General features: G+C 43.8%; 1 protein-coding gene across 19 annotated transcripts in view; it reads right to left on the reverse strand.

Annotated features, from left to right (window-relative positions):
• Positions 1 to 22,174, reverse strand: part of plecb (plectin b) — a 100,711-nt gene that overhangs the window by 15,193 nt on the left and 63,344 nt on the right. For 4 of the 19 annotated variants that reach the window (XM_076971618.1, XM_076971604.1, XM_076971621.1 and 1 more), the window contains exons 2-29: positions 18,707 to 18,768; positions 14,979 to 14,993; positions 14,170 to 14,259; positions 13,328 to 13,363; positions 12,307 to 12,384; positions 12,087 to 12,191; positions 10,780 to 10,946; positions 8,262 to 8,377; positions 8,002 to 8,108; positions 7,621 to 7,740; positions 6,637 to 6,732; positions 6,386 to 6,513; positions 5,259 to 5,352; positions 4,830 to 4,984; positions 4,354 to 4,672; positions 4,106 to 4,183; positions 3,851 to 4,012; positions 3,543 to 3,647; positions 3,363 to 3,458; positions 3,083 to 3,208; positions 2,831 to 2,983; positions 2,555 to 2,709; positions 2,262 to 2,388; positions 1,643 to 1,826; positions 1,488 to 1,508; positions 644 to 801; positions 350 to 525; positions 90 to 228 (exon numbers count right to left, since the gene is read on the reverse strand). In XM_076971618.1, coding sequence (XP_076827733.1) covers positions 90 to 228; positions 350 to 525; positions 644 to 801; positions 1,488 to 1,508; positions 1,643 to 1,826; positions 2,262 to 2,388; positions 2,555 to 2,709; positions 2,831 to 2,983; positions 3,083 to 3,208; positions 3,363 to 3,458; positions 3,543 to 3,647; positions 3,851 to 4,012; positions 4,106 to 4,183; positions 4,354 to 4,672; positions 4,830 to 4,984; positions 5,259 to 5,352; positions 6,386 to 6,513; positions 6,637 to 6,732; positions 7,621 to 7,740; positions 8,002 to 8,108; positions 8,262 to 8,377; positions 10,780 to 10,946; positions 12,087 to 12,191; positions 12,307 to 12,384; positions 13,328 to 13,363; positions 14,170 to 14,259; positions 14,979 to 14,993; positions 18,707 to 18,768 — 3,368 coding nt within the window. Of the gene's footprint in view, positions 1 to 89; positions 229 to 349; positions 526 to 643; positions 802 to 1,487; positions 1,509 to 1,642; positions 1,827 to 2,261; positions 2,389 to 2,554; positions 2,710 to 2,830; positions 2,984 to 3,082; positions 3,209 to 3,362; positions 3,459 to 3,542; positions 3,648 to 3,850; positions 4,013 to 4,105; positions 4,184 to 4,353; positions 4,673 to 4,829; positions 4,985 to 5,258; positions 5,353 to 6,385; positions 6,514 to 6,636; positions 6,733 to 7,620; positions 7,741 to 8,001; positions 8,109 to 8,261; positions 8,378 to 10,779; positions 10,947 to 12,086; positions 12,192 to 12,306; positions 12,385 to 13,327; positions 13,364 to 14,169; positions 14,260 to 14,978; positions 14,994 to 18,706; positions 18,769 to 21,472; positions 21,779 to 22,174 lie in introns of those variants that run through there. The other 15 variants (XM_076971622.1, XM_076971615.1, XM_076971613.1 and 12 more) reach the window with 12 other exon arrangements.

Genomic DNA, 22,174 nt, shown 5'->3' on the forward strand with positions numbered 1-22,174 from the left:
ATTAATGGGCAAACAGGAGTTTTAAAAAAATGTTAATTCACATGGATGCATGCCCCAAATATTTGACGATGTCAGGACTTTTAACTTGCCTTGAGTTCTGCACGGTAGGTATCCACTTCCTTGGTATCGGTGGGCACCTTATAGACCTCACGAAGGCGATCTTCATACTTCTTGAGAATGTCCTCAGTCCCTAGTGTATTCCGGATCACCACCTCTATTGTCTTAAGCCTGGAACAGAAACAGTTTTCTTAAATGATCTGATTACTGCGCAGACCTCCAGGAGGCAGTGACGGTCACAGACAATCATACCAGAAACGGAGTTTCAAAAAGAGCCCGGACCAATTCTTACTTCTCTAGATATACTGAAGACAAGCTGTAGGTGTGGTCCATCTTCTGTAGGGTGATGTCCAGCTCAGAGCGGAGGACTGGAGTGCTGGACTGCTCAGGAGACACCAGAACTTCTTCTGCCTTCTGAGCCACCACACCAAGGTCCTTCTTAATGCCCTCCAGCTCAACATGTACTTTCTGCAGAAGTGACACAGAAATGTAATTATTATGTAAAATTATTGTGTACAGTTCTTCTTGTTATTAATATTAAGTTGCCTGTCCTGCTGAGACAGCAGAATCCAGGACTGAACCTTACTTTCTGGTCTGTGGTCTTTTGGAGACAGTCCTTGAGTGGATCTTTCTCCACTGGCTGACGGATGCGAGCCACAGTACGAGACTCGCAGTCCTCGATCAGTAAGCGCAGGTTTCTAATCTGGGAGATGTAGTTCTTACACACAGACTCATCCTGATCACCTGTGTAAAACACATCCAACTCATCACATCTCTGGACAACATCTTTGGTAAACTGGAGCAGAGGTTCTCAAATTCAGTCATAGGGAAAACTGCCCTGCACAGACTAATGTTTGCCTTATTCCCCTAAACCACCTAAGCCACCTCTCTTAATCCTCATGGACAGGATTACATAGGGAAACCAGAAGCTGTGTTTAGCAGTGGTTCCTCAAGACTAGAGTTGAGAACCCCTGACTAGAACACACCATAATCAGGAGCGATCCAGAATGATCTTTGTGTAGCATCAAACATGCATGCACCTCACTCTTTTCACAAAGTTCCACAAGCATTCAACCACAGCATAAAATTACTTTAGAGGGTTGCATTTATTCTACTGGACTCTACTGAGTTTCCACTCACTAATAAATCTTAATATTTGAAAATCATTCAGGTTGTTCATATTTCTGTCTGCCACTGTGTTGAGAAAAATACATAATCTGCCAGACAGAAGATATAAGATAGAATCACAAACATGAGTATAGACTGTATACAGAGGAGACAAAAAACCATGCTCTCACACTGAGATACAGCACATTGAGAAACAGCAAGCGAACAGAATGAACCAATGAGAACCACAATCTCATGTTTGTATTTTTGGAGCGGATAACAAAATCACTGCCTGCAAAAGCCTCCAGTCACTTGAGACTCACCCTGTGGTTTGACAACTGGTCCTGTAAGGTGAATTCCACAGTTACCACAGAATACACACTAATGTCAGCCTGACCATCACAGGATTGTGTCATTACCTTGAGCTAATCATGTTTTTAAGGGTAAAGATATGTAGGGAGTGGGGGAGGGGACTCACCCTTCTCCATAGTCCGAAGCAGATTCTCATAGTGCTGTGTTGTCATCTTGTAGTCTTTCTCCATCTGCATGCGGTCCTCTGGACTGAACTGCTGGGAGTTTGCAGTGTCTCTCAAGAAGTCCTGGTAGTGAAGCTCCAGGTTCCTCAGAATCTGCCGGTACTCATCCACTTTCATTGTCCTCAGCTACAAGACATGCACACCAGAAACATGTTCTTCACACAACCCCTTTAAGCAGTGAGGTGGGGATTCTGTGTGCCTTTCCTCTTCCTTCAATGTACGTGATTTTATATAATGTTAATATCACCAGGTTAAAGACCATAGTATGGTTGGTTTTTACTTTGCAGAATGTAAAGTTAGGTCTGTTATTTAGTTGTAATATACATTGCTTTTTCCTTTTGTAGAATATAAAATTACTGTATAATCTGTCAAATTCATTCATGTGAATTGTAAGACATGATAAAGGGAGCTTCCTTTACACTGACAAAAAAACTCATTTGTGAACAATGAAGTCATGTACACTATTTGACTGTTTTGTACACACTCAGTGTATTACACTGCACACTGATTTAAGTACATCAAATGCATAATGTCCACTGTAGAGAGTGCAGGAGAACTGACTATGGTGATGTTCCACGAGCGGATGAGCTGTATGTCCCTCATCAGGTACTGCCAGGACAGCAGGCCCTTCATGTCAGCATGCAGTTTCAGCCACAGGGTCGACATCTGTTGGAGTCCCGTATCCAGACTGCAAGAGAAAAAAACAACCATACAACAAAGTCTTTAAACTTTTAAACCTTGAAATGCAGTTATCAACAGTATACAAAATGGTGTATGTGTAGGGAAGACCAAAAGCATAGAGGTCTTTAATCAGCGATTATGCCTGGTTTGGGTTTGCAGCCGTGTCCACTCACTTTGAGACGCTCTCCACAGCATCTCTGTTGACCGGCGGCACGAGGAAGCATACTGATGGGACAGTGGCCTCACTGCCTGAGCGGTTTAGCACCTTCCACTTATGGGGCTGTGAGTTGTTCAGAAGAGCGCATTCATCTCCCTTGTGCACAGTGATCTGTTCACAAACGAAATAATAACATAAGCAAGCTGCACAAAGCTGGGCCTGGAACACAGGTAGGCGGGGCCAGATAGACGGGCAGGCGGGGCCTGGTACATGGGCAGGAGGCTTTGCTTACCTCCATCTGTTTGAAGTCACACACAGCCTGGACGGGCAGTTTGCCTTTGATGGGTGTGGTGGGGTTACGAGGCTTCAGCTGCACGATGCTCTTGGCTCTCCTGTTGAGTCCAGCCAAATGAGTCTTAAACTCATTCAGCTGCTCCTTCTCCTCCTGCAGGATGTGATGCAGCGTAAGCGTTTTGCCAGCATGTACGGATGCTTGTTTGAGGCGCACAAAACAGTCCTGGTTGAAGGTGTCGTGTGGGCCTACCATAGCGTCCTGCAGAAGGTCTTCCAGACGAGTGGATGTGGTGGTGCGCTCACACGTGTACTTCTTTTTCATTGTGTCTTGCATCTTCTTCATCTTCTCCTCTGCCTCTTTCACATCAGCAAAGAACTGCAGAGAGGTTGTCGAAGGAATCGATGAGATTTGAAAGTAAAGCAAGAGTATTTTAAAGTAAATCCCTATACTTATTATAAAGGTCAAAATGGGCATATGCTTCTACAGTGAAAGACTACCACATAAACTGGAGTAGTCTAGATTGGCTGACCTGGTAGTATGCAGTATTCTCTTTGAGATGAGCCTCGATACAACAGCAGAGCTGAAGGATCCAACTCCACTGGGTCTGCAGGGCTGCGGTGAAAGCCTGGGAGAAAAGCAGAGCATGAGCTAAAGGCCATTGGACCAAACACAAACCCTTCAACGCAGAATAGCCCAGACTGCCTCTCACCTCAACGGTCTTCTTGCCCGGGTGACCATCCTTTATCAGTCTGTCTCCAGCGGTCTGGATGTCGCTGATCTTCTTCTCCCTGAGTTCCAGCTCCCTCATCAGTCCCTGTGCCACAACCACCAAATTATGAAACAAGCCAAACCAAACCAGAACGCGGTGAACTCCAAACATTCTACAACACGTAAGGCTCTTCTTATCCTTCAGACGGACCGAAAGTTTGGCCTCTTCATTCAGGTGTATCACATGTCAAAAGAACAAACAAACAAACAAACAAACAGGTGATTTATAATGAATTCAGTGTGACTCACAGAGTAGTTCTCTTTCTTTGCGGTCATGTTGGTGTTCTGGTCACTCCAGTCGTAGCTGACCTCCTCCTCCTCCTTGTCATTCAGCCACATCAGTTCTTTGGTGGCGGCACTGACAAAAGCGTGGAGCTGGTCGAGGTGCCTCAGACGGGACTTAGATGTGTTCTGGAGTGGAGAAACAACCCAGCACGTCACCACACCGGCGCTCTCCACCAACCAACACCAGGCATGACAAGTGACTGAGAAGACGACCCTCACCATGAGCCTGGCGTACTGAAGATCCAGCTTGGCCAGGTATTCTCTGTATGCACTCTTGCTGACGGGGGAGAGTTGATTCTGAAACACACCAGAAATGCAAATGTTACATATGCAAAACAATGCCGTTAATCTACTAATTGTAACAGATGTAACAAATGCAATGCATCTATTAAATGTAAAGGAGCGCTTATGTTACTTTTCCCACAGAGTATTCAGGTCTGAGTAATTGGACCTCAGGGCCAGTTTACCTCGTCGGCTCGGGCCCGCTCAATTTTGGCTTTAAAGTCCTCCACGGTTTGGTGAAGACCTCTGTGGCTGCCGAGCTGCGACTCCACAGTGGGCAGGTCGGAGCCCCACTCTGCTGTCTCCAGCCGGCGCTGGTTCTCCTCCACCCAAGCCAGCAGATCCTGGATGTAGCGCAGCGTAACATCATCCAGGTCGGGCCGCATGCGCTGGCTGCTCACCTGGGTCTGAACCAGGGAGACCTGGGTAGGTACCACACCCGACTTCAGCCGCAGGTTGTAGTCACTACGCAGGTTCACCAGGCGCTCATGAAGACGGTAAACCCTGTGAGGGGAGATTTTACAGTTATTCCATACCTTCCTGGAATCAGCTCTACCACGAAAGGACCTCGTGAAACATCTTTGGACGGTTTTCGTGTTGTATTTATCCTCAGATATTCCTGAGAGTTGTGAGAGGATAAAATCTGAACTTTTTTTCCCACCTGCGGTACATCTGCTCAGCCTGAAGGTGGCGCTCGTCTTTAAGAATTTGCACATCATTGAAGAGCAGCCGGATCATGCCATCGGCTTTGTCCAAGTCTCTCTCCAGCTCAGCCGAGTGTTGGGCCGGCTTTCCTGCATTCAGCAGTCGGATGTCCTACGGCAGTGACAGACCAATTACAACATCTCCACCCTATATCACTCTTACTGACAGCAGGGAGAAAATGGAGAATACACAGACCCTTCATGGACTGTGCTTAGCTTTAACTTCAGCGTGGAAAGGAATGTGCAGAGAGGGTGAGTCAGAAACTCAGCTGATCTCATTAGGGCAGAGTTGCTGAGTGTCTGCTCTGGTGTTGTTCTCCACAGCGGGGGCCTGGAGGAACGGCCCCAGAGCTGCCTGTGTGCTGCTGTGTGCTGGGTCTACTCACCGACTGCAGGACAGTCTCCAGCTGGTTCAGCTGCTCCTCACACACTCCAGACTCCACCTGCACTTTACTGACGATTCGTTGGAGCCTCTCCAGCCTGTGCCACATCACAACATGAACCCATTAATAAACGAGTCCTTTGTTTGTTTACGGGTGAAACCAGTAGTCCAGTGTGTGTTAAACAGTTTTTAAGATAAAGACACAAGAAAAATATAAAAACGCAAGAATACTGATTAAGAAGATTAAATAGAACAGAGTAAAAACGAAGAAAACACATGAATAATCACTACTGACGGAGAAAGGTTTTCTAAACTCAACACTCACTGCCCCCCTGGTTGAAGCAAGTATTCCAACCCATATGGGTTTGTCACGAATGCCATGACTATCCAAAAGCTCTCAGTTCTTCATCGAAAAGACCAAACCAAGAACATGCTCATGACCCACAGTCTTGACTTGTCATGCGACTCGGCTGCACAGAGCTGCTGTTTGCACTGAGCCAAGCGTCTGAGGTGCTTGGTCAGTCATTCCATGGCAAAGTGAAATGGCCAATGAAAGAATCTTCTCTGAGAGCTGCAGTATTTCCTAGTACACAAGTAAAGCTATTGCCTTGTGACCAGCATGAACCCTAAACAACATGCCATATCCATCACATGAAGGATACTAACTGTCTCCAATTATATCTCATCACAGTGCATGTTTACGAACATATGGCTACATAAATCATTTGCTGTACATGTCCTGTAGTCCTGTAGAGTGTAGCAAATATGAAAAAAACAAAACAAATTCCTCCCAAAATGCAGCAAAGTATTTAGAACATTAGACAAATGGGCTATTCTAATACACAAGTAGAGACTAGACACAGGGAATTGACACGAAAGCTTGGTCTAATGGCACTGAAGTGATGGTTTTAGACATGAAGCGTTTCTAGGGTCTCACACCAGGAGGAAAACTGTCTAACATGGTCATCTGATTCCTATCGGGTTTTGTTTACTAAATGTCATGTCACTATTAAGACAAGTCACTAAATGAAGAGGTTGGTTCAAAGAACCAGAATCCTGAAATGACATTACAGCACGTGTCTGGGGTGAGCAATCAGACTCTCGTCACATAAGGTTAATATCATCACTCACCTCTCAAACTCAGTTCTAAGCAGCCTTTCTCTATCCAAAATGGCCACGTGAAGTCTTCCCCATTCTTTCTCCACATCGATGGGGTGGTAACCAGGAGGCACTTTGATCTGACCAGCATGAACTGCACTCTGTGATGACATATTATTTAGACATAACAGATATCAAATCACTGAGGCATGAGCCCAAACTAAAACAACAGGTTAAGCTAATATGCCAGATGCACAATATGTGTTTGGAAATTTGACACCCACCTCAAAGGACTGGTAAATATGTTTGGAACGGTCCTTGTCTGACTCTTTGGCTGGCATTTCAGTCTCTTTGAACCTCAAAAACTGACGCCACAGGATCTGTAATTCAAAAGCAATTTTGTTTCACATGTCTGACTAACACAAACACGTAGAAGCAGTAACTTTACCGAGTACACAGAGCATCCTGACTTCCTGCCAAAGTGACCGGCGTTATGCGGTTCATTCACAGGATCACGGTTTCAGTCGTGTTGTAAACGAGATAAACACAGCTTGCGCTGAACAATAACAAACACTGGCCTAAAGAGTATTTGAATGCAAATAGTCTTTACACACTAGACAGTAAATTCACACAACTGGGGAAAAATGTAATATTTACTGTCACTCTCAAGTGGATCAAAGTAACCACTCACATGTCCATTTTGTGCCAGTATATGACTTAAATTATGCTTTTAAAATATAATACAATTAAAGGCAGGTCTTTCAGATCAATCTTTGGGAAACCCAACTCTTTGTAACCTGGCCAACCCTCAACCAGTCGGGAGTGGCACAGACTTTTTCAGATTAGCTGGGAAAAAAACCTGCCTCGAGGTCTTGATTGTACTACAGAGCTGATACACCCTTATGTGGGTGGACCATACAGCTACCTGCAAGGAAACAACCACTGAAGCGTGTTATGATCAGCGAAAGCAATCAGCACTTAGAGGCATGTCTGCCTTCTCATACTGACGTGTCCTCCGATGGGATGATCTCACTGATTAGACATGTCTATTGATTGCATCACACACACCCATAAACTAGTCACAAAAAAGGCACAAAACTGATACTATATTGCAATATATTGAAGATAATGTACTTGCAGTACAATATTGGTGCAATATTTTAATGCACCAATAAAAACAGGTTTGCCAGTTGTAATATACCACAGGAAAAGCACTTTGATATGTGCATCAGTATAAATGTATAGAGCAGGCTTGGCCTGACCCTCACCTCTATCTCCTCATAGCTGGCAGGGAACTTCCTCTCTTCAAAGATGATGACATGGTGTCTGATCCACTGTAGCAGGATGGTGACCAGCTCATAGTATTCCTGCCAGCGCAGCTCCAACTCCTGCATACACACACACACACACACACACACACACACACACACACACACACACACACACACACACACACACACACACACACACACACACACACACAACCTTAGTGGCAGAAGAACCACTCTTCCTCACTGCTCACACACACGCAGTTTTTAAATACAGGCTATGGACACCATCTCATTAAGTTAGCGTGTTTATGAAGGGTTGACTAAAGAGGTCACTGGCCATCCACAACACCTTCTTATTGTTTGCGATTGAAAACTCACATTGACTCGGACGCCATCCGTAACGTCCGGTGCACGTGGCATGGCGTCATAAAGAGAAGAAACATAAGTGATGATGGACTTCTCATCAGGGTGAGGCACGTCAACATCTGAAAACATATCGACCAATCAATATTCAATTTTTCTATGAACACGGAAGATCTGAGGATGTTTAGAAAACAGAATCGCTATTAAAACTGCTGGCTGTTAGAAATTTCTCAGGAAAAATATAAACAACAGCTAGCGGAAAAGGGAGCACGCACCCTCGGGGTCGAGCAGCCGAGTCACACCCAGCTCCTTCTCCGCCACACAGAAGGCCTGCTCCAGGTTCTCCAGGTTGGTCTGGCGGTACACTTTTGACATGTCGATGTATCTGGGCCTGCGGAGAAAAACCAGCATGAACATTGCACCAGCAGCACCGCGAGGGCCTGGGTGAGCTGAGCTAAAGGACAACAGACAGGACACAGGCAAATCTGTGTGATGGGACCCATGAGAGAATATGATAACTGTTTATATTGACAGGCATTTTAGTCAGAATGAGGGACTGGACATGTTGTTACATGCTCAGACCATGTCAAGTTTTGTGATCTGCAAAACCATTCAAGAAGGAAACTTTGTGCACACTGTAACTCACTGAATAGGTTACATGGGTTGTATCAAAGAAAAGAGCTCCCAAGCAAATTCCATAATATGCACCTACAAGCTAAAATGTTCAGCTATGCTGTAAACACTGTAGCTGGACTGTGTACCTAGTGCAGCTTTAAAGCAGAAAACATCATACTTATTCATGAAGTCTCTTTACATAGCTTGTTAAATCAACATTTCCCAATATATGGGCTAGTTTAGGATGAGAAGGATTCAGTAAAGTTATTATCTGGTATGCAAAGCCCAACATATTGACATCTGTAAATGAAGGAACCACCTGGCCCATAAATAATTACTAACATCTGTCTCCTGAGGCGTACAGCGATCATTCACATGTCACGCATTCAACAGACCAGTCTATTGCAGAATAAAACATCGGAACCCAGGCGTTAATAGTGTACGGACTAGTCCAGTTACATATATCAGGACAACAAGATCATTTGTTTGCTAATTTGACCTGATAAATAATAAAGGGAGATTTGAGAGTTCAGACCGGTACAACTCTTTGACGTGTAGGGTGGAGCGCACAGCATAGTGGTCTCCAGGACCGGGTGGAGACACCAACCCCAGGCTTCCATCATCCACCCTAACCGACAGCTTGGGAGAGAGGCTGCCTGAGCTGCAGCCTAGCCCGCTCTCGGCGTCGGCCGTGAAGAACTCCCTGGTGGACCAAGCCCCGGCACCCTGGGAGCCCATCCCCGAGTCCAGAGAGCCCTGGCAGGGGATTTCGTCACACAGCATGACCACGTGGTCCTCCATGTCACTCACGGAGCCCATGGTGCTGCTGCTGTTGGCCCGCCGCTTCTTCAGAGACAGCCTCCTCTTCAGGCTGAACATGGTGGCTTCTACTCAGAATATGAGTACGTAGAAGATAACCTGCTCCCAAAATAGGGGTGTACTTTGTTGATCACCAATTTTGTACGACGCCTTTGCACCTTTGTTACTGCACTTCACAACAGCAAATTCCTCTTTAAGTGCTTCTCGGAATGGCCACAATCCACCAGTTTAGCATTTCACATCATTGAGAAATGACGCCTCCTTGTGGTGCCTGGATGTCACTGCTGTTGCACTCCTCTCTCTCCCATGCATGCAGTCCCAGACCTCTTCAGAAGAGCAGCGTATCATGCAGAATGCATATCTCTCAAGTTCTCAAATGGCTTCCCCACAACGCATTAATCAGAGCTCGAAAAGTGCACATTCAATCCAATCAAGGAATGTGTATTCCCGTCCAGCAAAACAAGCACAGCCAACCAGTTCAGACTCTGACAAAGGAGTTTTCGGTGGGTCCCATCATCTTTGTCAGCTGAAGATAAAAACCTCCTTGCTCTTTCTGCAGAAAAACAGCTCTTTCCGCTGCACAAGGTGGTTGTGTCTCACAGGCACGGAGCCCTCTGCCACTGTGGAGGCGGAGGAGAAACAGGGCGTGCCCAAGCTCTGCAGGTACACGTTAATGCTCTACAGAATGGTGCCCTGCGGGGATGCCTTTCTACCCTCTCATAATGACCGCCCACGCACCACGCCCTAAAGTTCTCCTCTCTTTAACTCTCTCTGCCCTGCTCTTACCTTTCACTTCCACCCATTCAGCCTCTCCCACCTTTGTCCTCTTAAGCTCCACAGAAAAACAGTGACTTATATAGGAGCCAGGTTACTGTTTACTTTAAAAACACACAGAGAACTTGCTTGAGAAAATATATATATATTTCCTGATGCAGATAGCACTACAATCATAAATACTTTTGTATGTATTCCTCAAAGTTGCTGAAACTTTCATTTATTTGCTTGGTCACATAGGTGTGCTTTATACTGCCAGCATTCCAGACTTTACAACAATTACTGAAACATTTGGCTTCTAATAAGGGGATCTTATTCCTCTGGATTAAACACAAGTCTGTTCAAGAATGAGGCACGATATAAGCCAGACACCTCTGTTTCTCAGACACTCCTTGTAAAAGCTCTTCATCCTATCACATCTGAGTAAACATCCATCTGTTTGGGTTATTGAACTGACCTCAACTCTCAACCTTACTCAAAAGGACACAGTAATAATGCAATGTTAAACTTCAGCTATAAGGGGAACCCAAACAGATGGCATCACTGAGCTCTTGGGGGTCATCTGTGACCTAGACCAGCACTTACTGGTGTCTGTGAATGACAGCATTGAAGATCTTGCCGTCCCTCCAGCTGGTGGTGAAGTTGTCACAGCGCAGGCCTGGGTAACCCTCCACCATGTGCTGGGACCAGAGCAGAAGCTTCTCTTTGGCTGACATGTCGTCAGACTGCCCATTCACCTGGATGTCTGAAATCTGTTAGGCAAGCAAGTAGGCAGTTTAACTTCATGGAATATTATGTTCAGGATGGATGATTTAAAAGTTTACCAGCATGCCAAATCACTGGGAAATCACTGGGAAATCACTGGGAATCTCCAAATAAAATAGAGGTGCATGCACTTCCAAAGACGGAGTGATCAAAAATGTTCCAGTGAATACCATTTACCTCCAGGTTGTCATCTTGAGAACCTTAGCAAAACTGAAATGATCCATGCTGAGGGGGAAACTGGGTAAATATAATGCAGCTGTTTGGGTAATAACATCTGACTTCTGTTTTGTTCAAGGATTATGGTGTGCATGAAACCAGAGTAAAGGAACTGCAGTACTGTTTAAATTTGTTTTCATTTTAAATCAAAGATGTTGCAATGTCAACATGTGTTTTGTGATATAAACCATCATACAGAGCAGTGGAGTTAATGCTGGTTTAAGCCTAGCGTCAGGACCCCAGCATGGGATCTAAGTCCTGCGTTATTTAATTTCCTGCTTAAAGTCATAACTTCAACGCTCATGAGACAGATGAGTCATCCTCAGAAGGGTTTCCTTATGTTCTCCATCAGCCTTCTCCATAGTCCAGACACTCCACCCAAATGGTGGTCCTATCGGCAACAGACACTGTCTGACTCACCACGTTGGACTTGGAAAAATCAGACATTTGTCATCAGAGGCACAATGAGCCAAAATAAGTTCCCATGGAGTAAATGGGTTCCCATGGAGTAAAACTGTAACACATGTTGACCAGTGTATTTCAGATGTCTGAGTGACAAGTTATGACATCTCATTGTTCTGAGCTCAGCAGTTTCACACAAGCAAAACTGGAAATTAGCTTGGAAAATGATTAACTTCAAGAGAGAGAGATTCCTCGTAGTAGTTTCAGTGAGTAGATATAGTTATATGATTAGATATAGTTTATAGTTAGATCACAGTGACCCATGACCCATGATTTCAAAATCATTAGAAAAAGAGAAAGAAATGAATCTTAGAAAATAAATGAGTGTATGATTAATACCATTTTACCATGACCCAAAATCCCCCAAAGGATGGAGTCATTTCAGACTGATTGGCCCAGAATGGACAGGAGACCAGTGGAGATAAATGGTATTGGAACTTAATACTGACTGAGCTGGAGACCTGGAAGTGGAGAATGATGGTCCAAATGAGACCCAGAGTGAGCTTTGGGTTTCCGTCCGCTATGTCATCATTTCTGATGTTCACCAGCTTGACCTGGGATGGGCATAAGTGAACAACATGACAGCAACTTGAGAAACGTCCTTTCAAAGCCGTCATATGGACATCGTGGGGTTTCAAAGGCTTCTGTGTCCGTGTGGATCGCTCGTACCTGTCGGTGTTTGAGGAAATCCAGCGCTATGTTTACGTTCTGCAGCTTGTGGAAGCGCATTCGTCCCTTCTCTCGCGGCTGGGGGGATGAGAAAGAGAAGAGAGGTGTCAGAAAGGGCAAATGCAGGTGGACGGGAGTCAAAGAAAGAACAGAATGCAGGGAGCAGGTCTTTGTCCTTTCTTTGCTTTCTTGTACTTTATGATTCCACTGACCATGGCTGATAAAAAGTGAACCATGATGAAGAAGCACTCATGAAAACAGACTTCCTCTTAATCTCAGTAATACCAAGTAATGTAACAGATATTTGCTTAAAGACTAGAAGACACAACACTGAGACAGATAATTTTAAAGGATTAGGGGCCAAAGGGGGGTAATCAGATACTGAAGCAATTTACTACAAGAAGAAACACATTTTTGTTTGATGTATCACCGGCATTGGTTACACACCCAAAACATGAGGTGAAGATTCAGACAAATGAAGACAGAGTGAGAAAGAGCATGACTAATTCATGCAACTGGCAAGCCAATTACCCAGTTAGTAGCGAAAGAAACAGCCAGGCTCTGTCACTAAGTTCATGTCATTATTCATGTTTCTAATGTGACATCTAGGTATTTTAAGTTAGAAAATGTTTTGGATTGGTGAATTGGAATCAAATACTAGAGTAAGCAAGCCACCAGCTTATTGTCATCATATATATTTTTTTTATTGTAAAAAGAAAATAAAAAAAATTGAAACTTTTAAATTTTGTTTTAGCTTTTTAGCTAATCAACTAAAATTGGATTATTCAATGTTTCTTATGGAAATCGTAATCCCATTTCAATAGTTCCAATAATGTCCATCCTTTCTGACAAACTGAATCCATTTTTGTTTGTTTTTATATAGCTTATCTATTACTTGGGGCAACACATACAATTCAACTACAAAGTCAACAACAGAAGTTGACCAAGGTAATGACCTCATCCTCTGATGGTCCCATGCTGTCACATGAGAGAAAATCACCTATAAGACAAACCCACTCACCAACCGCAAGCTCCTCACAACGTCCCTCTCCCTCGACTAGCCCCAGCAAGAGCAGTGCAAAGAGAAGAGGCAAAGGCCACGGGGAACAGGTCAAAGGTCAGCATTCAACAGGTAGGGAAGAACAGAAGGAATAGGAGAGGGAGGCAGAGAAGGGAGAGGGAGTCAAATAGGCACACACTTCAAAGAGAGAAGGCAAAGAGTGAAGTTAATGAGTTATGGTCGAAGGGAAGAGCAGTTCTACAGCATGGTGTCAGAGTTGCCAAAATGTTTGCATGGAAAATCTGAAACCCAGTGTTTTGGGTGTGATTCAATAAAACCTTCATCAGCTGAGGTTCTTTGCTGAATATAAAAAAGACAACTTTTTAGCAAATTAAACATTTAAAATTTTAAATATTGTATTACAATGAGCACAGATCAATTTTAAGAGTTTCATATTTCTTTGTTTAAAGCAAAATCAATCAGTCAATTATTTATTGCTGATGTAAGATTAAAAAAAGTCAATTTCTCTCTAGCAGTATAAGGATGAGAGCTAGGCTCAGTTGAGTTGAGGGCTAGGCTCAAACTATGGGTATCTGGTTCTGGTGCTGGGGGGCTGAGGGCTAGGCTGAGACTCTGGGTGTGGGATTAGTTGTGGTCCTGGAGCTGAGGGCTACGCTCAGACTCCTTGGGTGCGGGATTCATTCTGTTTCAGAAGCTGAGGGCTGAGACTCTGGATGCAGGGCTAGTTGTGGTTCTGGAGCTGAGGGCTAGGCTGAGACTCTTTGGGTGTGGGATTAGTTCTTGCTATTGGGCTGAGGAGGCTCAGCAGGTTTGTTCACAGGCACAGAAGCAGACATGCTCACCAGGGTCTCCCCGGAGAGCACCTCCAGCAGAGAGATCAGGTTATGTCCATCTCGCAGGTCTTCGTATAGATCAGTCACATGACGCTGGGCCTGAGTGCAGAGAGACATAGAATACAATGTGGATCAAGAAAGATATTGCACATTGCACATACATTGCATCCTGCATCTGGAAAACAAACCCACTGAAGCTTTAGCATTTGGTTTTAGTGTTCAACAGGCTTCACCCAAACAAGACCATCAGTTTTGTACGTGATCGGAGCTGGAATGCAGACCCCCAGGCAGGAGAGAGGCCTCATCTTCAGTACAGACACACCTGCCCAAAAGTGGGCTACTGTCTTTGACAAATGATTTATTAGATTCTGAGGGCATTAATGAAATAGTGACAAAACCCTCCCTCTCCCTGTTTAACTCTCTCTCTCATAATTACACATACACACAACTATGAAGAAGGCCTCAAGACACAGTGAAACCAAGCAGTGATTTAATGACATATTACAAAACAGGCAAACCAATATTGAAATTGTTAAGTCGTTTCAAGAAATCACATTTCGTGTCGGGTTTAGTGGTTACTACAACAATATGCAACAAGCGATGGTGAAAGTCACACACTGGTGATGCTTATGTGGTCTCGTGAACGGCTGCTTTCACCCCCCAGACACCTTAAGCAAAGTGAGCTTGGCTCAAAGTGAAGGTGTGGCCCTGTGTGGCCTGACAGTGAGGTGAGGAGGACAGAGGGGGCAGAGAGGGGATCGTGCAGGGTGTGTGAAGGAGCCCGGCCCCATGGGGCCTGCACACAACAGGGCACCTACCTCTGCTCTCCAGTGCTGCATGAAGGAATAAACGAGGGCACAAGTGGAGAGGCGGGATTGAGTGAGAGTGGAGAGAGCAGGAATGAGGTGAAGATGAGTGATTAAAGAGGGGAAAAGAAGGGGAAAAAAAGCAAAATTAAGCATGTTTATGAATCGTGAAACATGACAATTACCAATCCAGTGTACTTAACTGATCTCTATGTTGAAGTAATTTGAATATATATATATATATATATATATATATATATATATATAAGCTGTACAAATGTACAAATTCTCATGAAGGTACTGACAAACTGTCGCACTAATCATTGGTCCTCAGGACAACGCCTATATAATAAATCCAGACTGATGCTACCTTAACCATCAAATTACTCTGTGCTCTCTTTTTTTTGCAGATTTTGTTTTGGCTAGTTTGGCTATTGAATTGTACTGCTATAATAATTTTAATAAGTATTTAAAAAGTATCCCAAACTTTCATAACATTCTCAATATTTTTAATTCATCTAAAATACATACTATTTATCTGACAACCTCAACACATCTCAAGTTCACTAAAAAATGACATTGACAATGATTTACAGAAATGAGTCATTTTCATGATGTTTAAAATGTTTTATGATCTTTTATTTAGTACTCTTGACACATATTTACTTGTGTAAAACAGCCTTTCTACAGAGTAGCAGACAAAGACTGAGGTCCAAGGGAAAGAGTTTAGATATCCCACCACCAGGGATCACTGTTGTAACATTATATGTTCACAATTTTTACCACATAATCTCCCCGACAGAAGTGCCTCTACCGCCTGCTAGATTCAACCCACTGGAAGGCCAAGTGGAACCGGAGGAGGTGGTAGTACAGAAGTACTCTACAGCGCCACCTTCTGTACATCGTACTGTATCCATGTTTACAGCAATCAGAAGCAAACATTCATCTGCTAGCATACTCCCTAGCGTTTTTCACAGCATTACACATCTATTACCAAGTGAGATTGCAATGGCTCAGTGTCCACCGGTTCTATGTTTAATGTGGCCAGTCCATCAGCACGGAGTAATACCTACTGTTACTGTAGTGTTGAGCGAAAGCTATGTGCCCTATTGTGCTACAGTCCTGCTGCTGACCGGGTACCCCCACAGTGTAAATCGAGCACTCTCTGTGTCAGTTTGCAGCTCTCAAGGTCAAAACCATGCATCTAGTCAGCAGAACAGAGTTCTCTAGTGTGATAACTCTTCGGCAGATGCATTTGTAGTAACGGTCACAAAACCACATAACCTGGATTTGCCGTGCTTAATAAATTACGACAAATATGCATTTACGCTTCCGCAGAAAAAACGATATTTCTGGCTCCTTTCCAAGCTTTCCTGTTGCTCAACAGATTTCAAGGGAGTGACTTAAGTTAAACAAGAGCACAAACCCACACCTCCCACTGACTGCCTCCACCCTGGGGATTGGCCTGGGTGGCCATAAAGCCATTTTCCCCATCATTCTCCACTAACTGACTGATAACATGTAATAATTGTTCTGCATTCCACTTTTTATCTCCTTAACAATTGACATAAATATCTCTAGGCAAGCGGTCCAACTAATTAACGGCCTGTAATACTGCTGCACTAATATTGCACTATAAGAGAACACAGCGTAGGATAACTGCATTTCCGCAGGGTCCAGCCTGCCCTAAGTTGCACCCAGCTAGCCATCTCATCTCATACTATCAGAGAATGCCTGCATTAGAGATTCTGCTACCTGCTCGTTTATATCAGAACTGGGTAAGAGTGACTGTTGCCCACTGGGTCATGACCGAGTGTTGGATCTGCCCGTTCTGCACATCACTTCAGAAATCTACAGAGGCCAGATCTGTGTGGAAGATTTGTGTTCAAGGGATAGCGCTATGTGTGTTTAGGTAACATGTAGTGCAATGTGTGCAATAATCAACCTGCGGGAGTCTTTCCAAGGAAGACGAGTGCGTCTGCTGACACTCACCCTTTCTCTCGTTTATGTATTTTAGATCATTTTAGATCATGTTGTTTCCAAAATCACTGAGAGACTACACAGAAGTCTCCCCGACAACTCTCTTTTTGGCATTCCACCTCATTCATTACAATTATTAAGACGATAAACAGGGCAGTGATCTTCTGACGCCATTTGAATGACTGCGGGGGAGCTCTATCTGAATCAGGGAGATGCTACAGTAGGCAGCCAGCCACCCGCAGTCAAGCACAAGTGCTACTGGAGACAAAGGCCCGTGGCCGGAGCACAGCCTGCCTCTCCTGAGAGAAGCTAAACGAATCCAGATGTCTCTGACTCACTCCCACATCCACTCAGCCAGGAACTCTCAAAACAGTGTGTGTGTGCTTAACTTCAGGCGAGAGCCGAGAGGTTTGGCGTTTCATTGGCCTTTCACAAAACAGCCTTTTGTGCTGTGAGGGATTTCTTTTTCCTGCTGATTAAGTGAATGGACTTCTTTAGCTTTTTGGGAGACTGATCAATATAAACAGAAAGCCCTTGCAAGCTTGACCCCATTACCTTTACCTGGTAGTGGTAAAAGCAACTTTTTATTTAAATTTTTTTATTCAATGAAAAGTGACAGCACATTTTGTACATAGAGAAGTAATGTCAGCATGACATGTTTTTTTTTTTCTTGTTGAGATGTTTTTTTTCTTTACTAATGAGAAACTCTAAGGCAAAACTGTACGGTGAAACTCTACAGTGAAACTCTACGGTGAAACTCCGGTGAGGGGGTTGCCTTTATATGCTCAAAATCTTTCACCCATGGTGACCAGCTAGTTTACAGCATTCATTAAATACCTCAGAGCAAAGTAAGCTCAAAGGAAGCACTACGAATAGCTTGCTGACAGCACATTTTCTGTGATATTTTGGGGAATATGGTACATTTCACTCCTCATATTACCTATGGTTCAGTGCTTTTTTGCCTGGATAGTGTTCACTTGCCTGAGCAGTGTTCATGCATCATGTTCTTTACTAGGCACGACTGAAGGACATTTAAATGCACAATATAGACAATGACAGTGATGAGCTTCTGTATTGTAAACATTGTGTGTTGCAGTGTTGCCACGGATGGTGTTGCCTTGAAAAACCTGCTTTGTAAGCCTGTATGAATTCTTCCCTTGTTGTCATTACTGCAATCAGAGCTTTGCTTGTTAAACCGAAACCTTCTGCATGCAAGGAAGGTCCATTATGCAAGTCTCATCTCTGCAAGCACTTTGCCTCTCCATGATCTCCATAATCATCTGACTCCAATTTTGGTAATTAATAGGTATATGCTCTTAAAATAAGGATCAAAGCTCACCACTACACTAAACTGTTAACATCAGAAAACCCAGCCTCACTCACTAAGATAATTCAGGATAAAAAAAGTGTTTCATGCATGTCTAGGGCACAAGATCTTTTGCATGTACTGTATATGCTAACTGAGTCTCAGTGTATTCTATTAGCTTTGCTTTTTGGCATTTGCTTTAAATGGCAACTGAAATGTGATGGAGAATCCATGAGACTATGGAAAGTAAACTACAAAACATAACAACAGATTCTGGGCACTCCTTAAGCACCGTCAGTCAACACTTTATCACCTTATCAGTGCTCTGTTAGCACTTTATCAGTCTTTGTTTGATATCTAGTGTGTTCAGATCTGGAAGGGCTTGAGACAGGAAGCTGCTAAAACAAAACAAGTTCTGAGAAAACAGAACCAAGGGCTAAGCGACAGGAATTACCTTTATCAGGTGCTTGTTCACCCATTTTGTGAATGTCTTTTTCTGCACTCGGTCCCGTTCATCTGCAAAAGACCAAAAAGAGACAAATAAGAGACAAAAAAGAGACATTTAAAGATGATTCAACATCACACATCAGAGCAGGAATATCCAGGAGTGGAGCAGGAAAAGTGAAGCCATTCCTCAGGGACAACAGAGATGACATTGGCAGTGTCAGTGTCAGCTTTTCTATCACCGCTCAAATCTGCAGGCCTAAAAACCCTTATAATGGGAAGAATCCCTTTCTGAATTCCCCTTGATTCAGCCTGACCAAAGACACATCATGTCAGAATGACTACCTGAGCAGTTCCTTGCAGAGACATGCCTCTCACTCATACCAATGCCTCCAACACAAGCTGGCACAGGGACATGAGCATCTGAAAGAGGTGTGCGCTTGGCAGTCTGCTGGCACATTCTGGCATATTCCACTGGATCTTAAACAGTGCCACAGAGAACCACTGAGAGAAGGTGAATGCAGAGGAGTTTGTGCTCAGAGGGGCCTCAGGCATTACAAACACAGAAAACACACACCACATACCTCCACTGCTCCACAACGAAACAGACAAAACAGACTTAAACAAGCATCTTAAACACACACTAATGAGAGAGTAAACACACACTAATGAGGGAGTAAACGCTGCGGCGTAATCCAGAAATACAGGATTAAATTAAATTAACTGAACAAAGTTGCTGTCTTAAGATAATAAATTTAAACCATTAATTTGGCACTGACACCATCATGGTTAAGCAGCACACCTTGAATGATTGCAGGCTACAGTACCACAGTTACAGTTCACCACAGTTTACTTCCCACGCCTACGTTGTGATGAGATACAAAAACAACCATGTGAATAATAGCAAGCCTGTGAGATTTGACATAGTCAATTAACAATGTGGAGCCATCTGGTGTAATATGGGAGCAACATATTGTTTCCCCTCACATGAGTTTGATGACTCAGCATTAAATATTGAATTATTATTGGGAATGCAGAGATCTCTTGTGCTCAATGATGCTAATTGCAAAAGCAGAGATAAACTCTGTTGCAATGACTTCAGCATAAAGACCACATGACTTAGACATCAGAGAAATCAGCTTGCAGCATCGATAGTCATGTAACACCTACGTTACATATCTATGATTCCACTTGTACATACAATCATTTTGTTGTATCACTCGATTTTGGTGTTTCCCTAATGACATCAGCTAAACCTGCTAAATCTTATCAGAGTTCACCAGAGAACTCCCAAAAATTGCTTTTTCTTGCTAAGACTACAATCCTGGACAGAGTGAAAAAAAGCCGTGGGACACATTTTGGTACATCAGTTTTCGGTATTTAAATCCAGACCTTGAAGTCAAATCTGGTCCTGGACTTTTCAAACCACAGTAGTATACAGTTAACATAACTCATAGGTTGTCTTTACTAATATTAGTCAAAGGGAAGGTGGATAATCTGGTTGCTAAGGTCTGTGAGGTCTGTTATGTTATACTGCATTAATTAATAGCCAATGATATAAAACAAAGGACAAGATTTAGATGTGAACTTTCAAGCCAAGTGGAACACTAATACCTTCAAGTCACAGTCCATTCTCTGACACTCAAACACATAGAGGTTCACCCAGTCAGGCCAGCACCGACACGCCTACAGGTTACACTTTCTCCACATTTCACTACTGGGTGGAGTGAAGAGTAAATGTTATTGATCAGCGTTGCCATGGCGAGTTCCGGAGGACATAGCTGGACTTTAACCAAAGAGGGTGGAGTGATCCTCATTCATCAATAAAAGACTTACTCGAAGAAAGTGTGTGGATTATAAGTCTTAGACATTTAAATGTGTTTGCTTGAGTCATCTTAAGAGCCAGAACTTTGACCTCAGGATCACTGAATTGCACCTGATTCCTCTCTCAGTTATTGTATTACAGTGCTAGTGGTTGTCACGGCTAGAATTAACTTCACAATGGACCACACCCTCAGGGCCATGAAATGATCAGGCATGCTGGAATCTAATATCTGCTTTTGCCTCTATCTATCCACTAATTTTGACTTTGACAATGATCAGTTGCAATGTTCTTCATATAAGGAACTGGAGAACATAGCTAAACATGAATCACACATTAAATTTATCATTAAACTACATTGTTTTGGTGCAAGCAAAGCTATTTTAAAGACCAAAGGGGCAGTAAGATATAGACTACACAGCAAAAGGGGTGTGGCCATTTTGTGACATTTCCCACCTACTGGGTTTTTTGCATTTTCACTGCTAACCCCTGGCAGTATTGAAAAACAGTAAGATCCCACCCTTAGCAAATATTATTTGCCAATCATACTGTAAAGATAAGGGAAATCCTGATATCGTACCACAGCTCATATGTGTGACCCCTGTGAACACAACATAGCTCATACGTGTGGCCCCTGTGTACTGCTGACCAGGGGTTTTCTTTGGTCCAGGAAGCAAGCAATCTTTTATAGAATTACCAGTTATAGTGATGATGCAAAAAAGTGTAATTTACATTTTGGGAAATACACTCAAACCAATTATGGCAAAAGAGCAGAAAAATAAACTTTCACTTTCCAAGGGAAACACTTCCAGCCTCGTTCCACAGAAATCACACAGACCATAAAGTAAAGCTAGAAATGCAAGTAGACACAAGCATGACTGACTATTTCAGCACAGCCAGGCTCTGTCCGGCTCACTGAACATAACACGCAGAAAGGAGGCGTCACCGAGGTACCTTTCCTGCCATCCGTGGCTTTGAGCATGCCCTGGTAGAAACCGTCGTCTGAGGGCACTCTGGACCTGCCCATGCTGTCAGTAGAGAAGTTCCTCTGTTTCTGTGAAGAGTTCATCTTTTCTGCGTCTTACGAGTCTAGAGTTCAGTTTGGAGTCTTCTCACCCCCGTGTGCAAACCTCTCTACAGACCTGCAGTCCTCGGTATGTGTTTTATTACCCCCTTCACACCTTCACAGAGGTGCCAGGGAGCTGGGCACGCAGACGCAGCGTTCCAGTTGAAACTCGCTGCCTCTTCTTCTCGCCTCGGCTCAGTTCTCCCTCCGTTAGCTCACGTTTCCTCTCTGACTTTTTCTTCTCCCTCAGCGTAAATGATGCCTGTAGGCTACGGAGTCTGGGCCTGTCTCTGTGCTGCTCTGACAGCTCTTTTTACTATGTGTTTCGAGGACACTGAGGGCTAGGCTCCGCCCACCCTTTGCTCTGCCGTGTCATGTTGGTTATGGTTGGGGCAGGAAAGAGGGGAGGGGCTAGGAGAATGAGCAGACAAGGTGTGGTTTTAACATACCTCGTGTACCACCCACGTCATACGTCCTCACACACACACCTTAAAGCTTAGATAGTTTAAGGAACAATAATCCATAATACGCATAACAAATCAGAGTTATGCACTTAGAGGAGATAAAGCCAGATAACAGATAAAGCCAGA

The sequence above is a fragment of the Brachyhypopomus gauderio genome, chromosome 13 (assembly GCF_052324685.1).
Source record: "Brachyhypopomus gauderio isolate BG-103 chromosome 13, BGAUD_0.2, whole genome shotgun sequence".
NCBI lineage: Eukaryota > Metazoa > Chordata > Actinopteri > Gymnotiformes > Hypopomidae > Brachyhypopomus > Brachyhypopomus gauderio.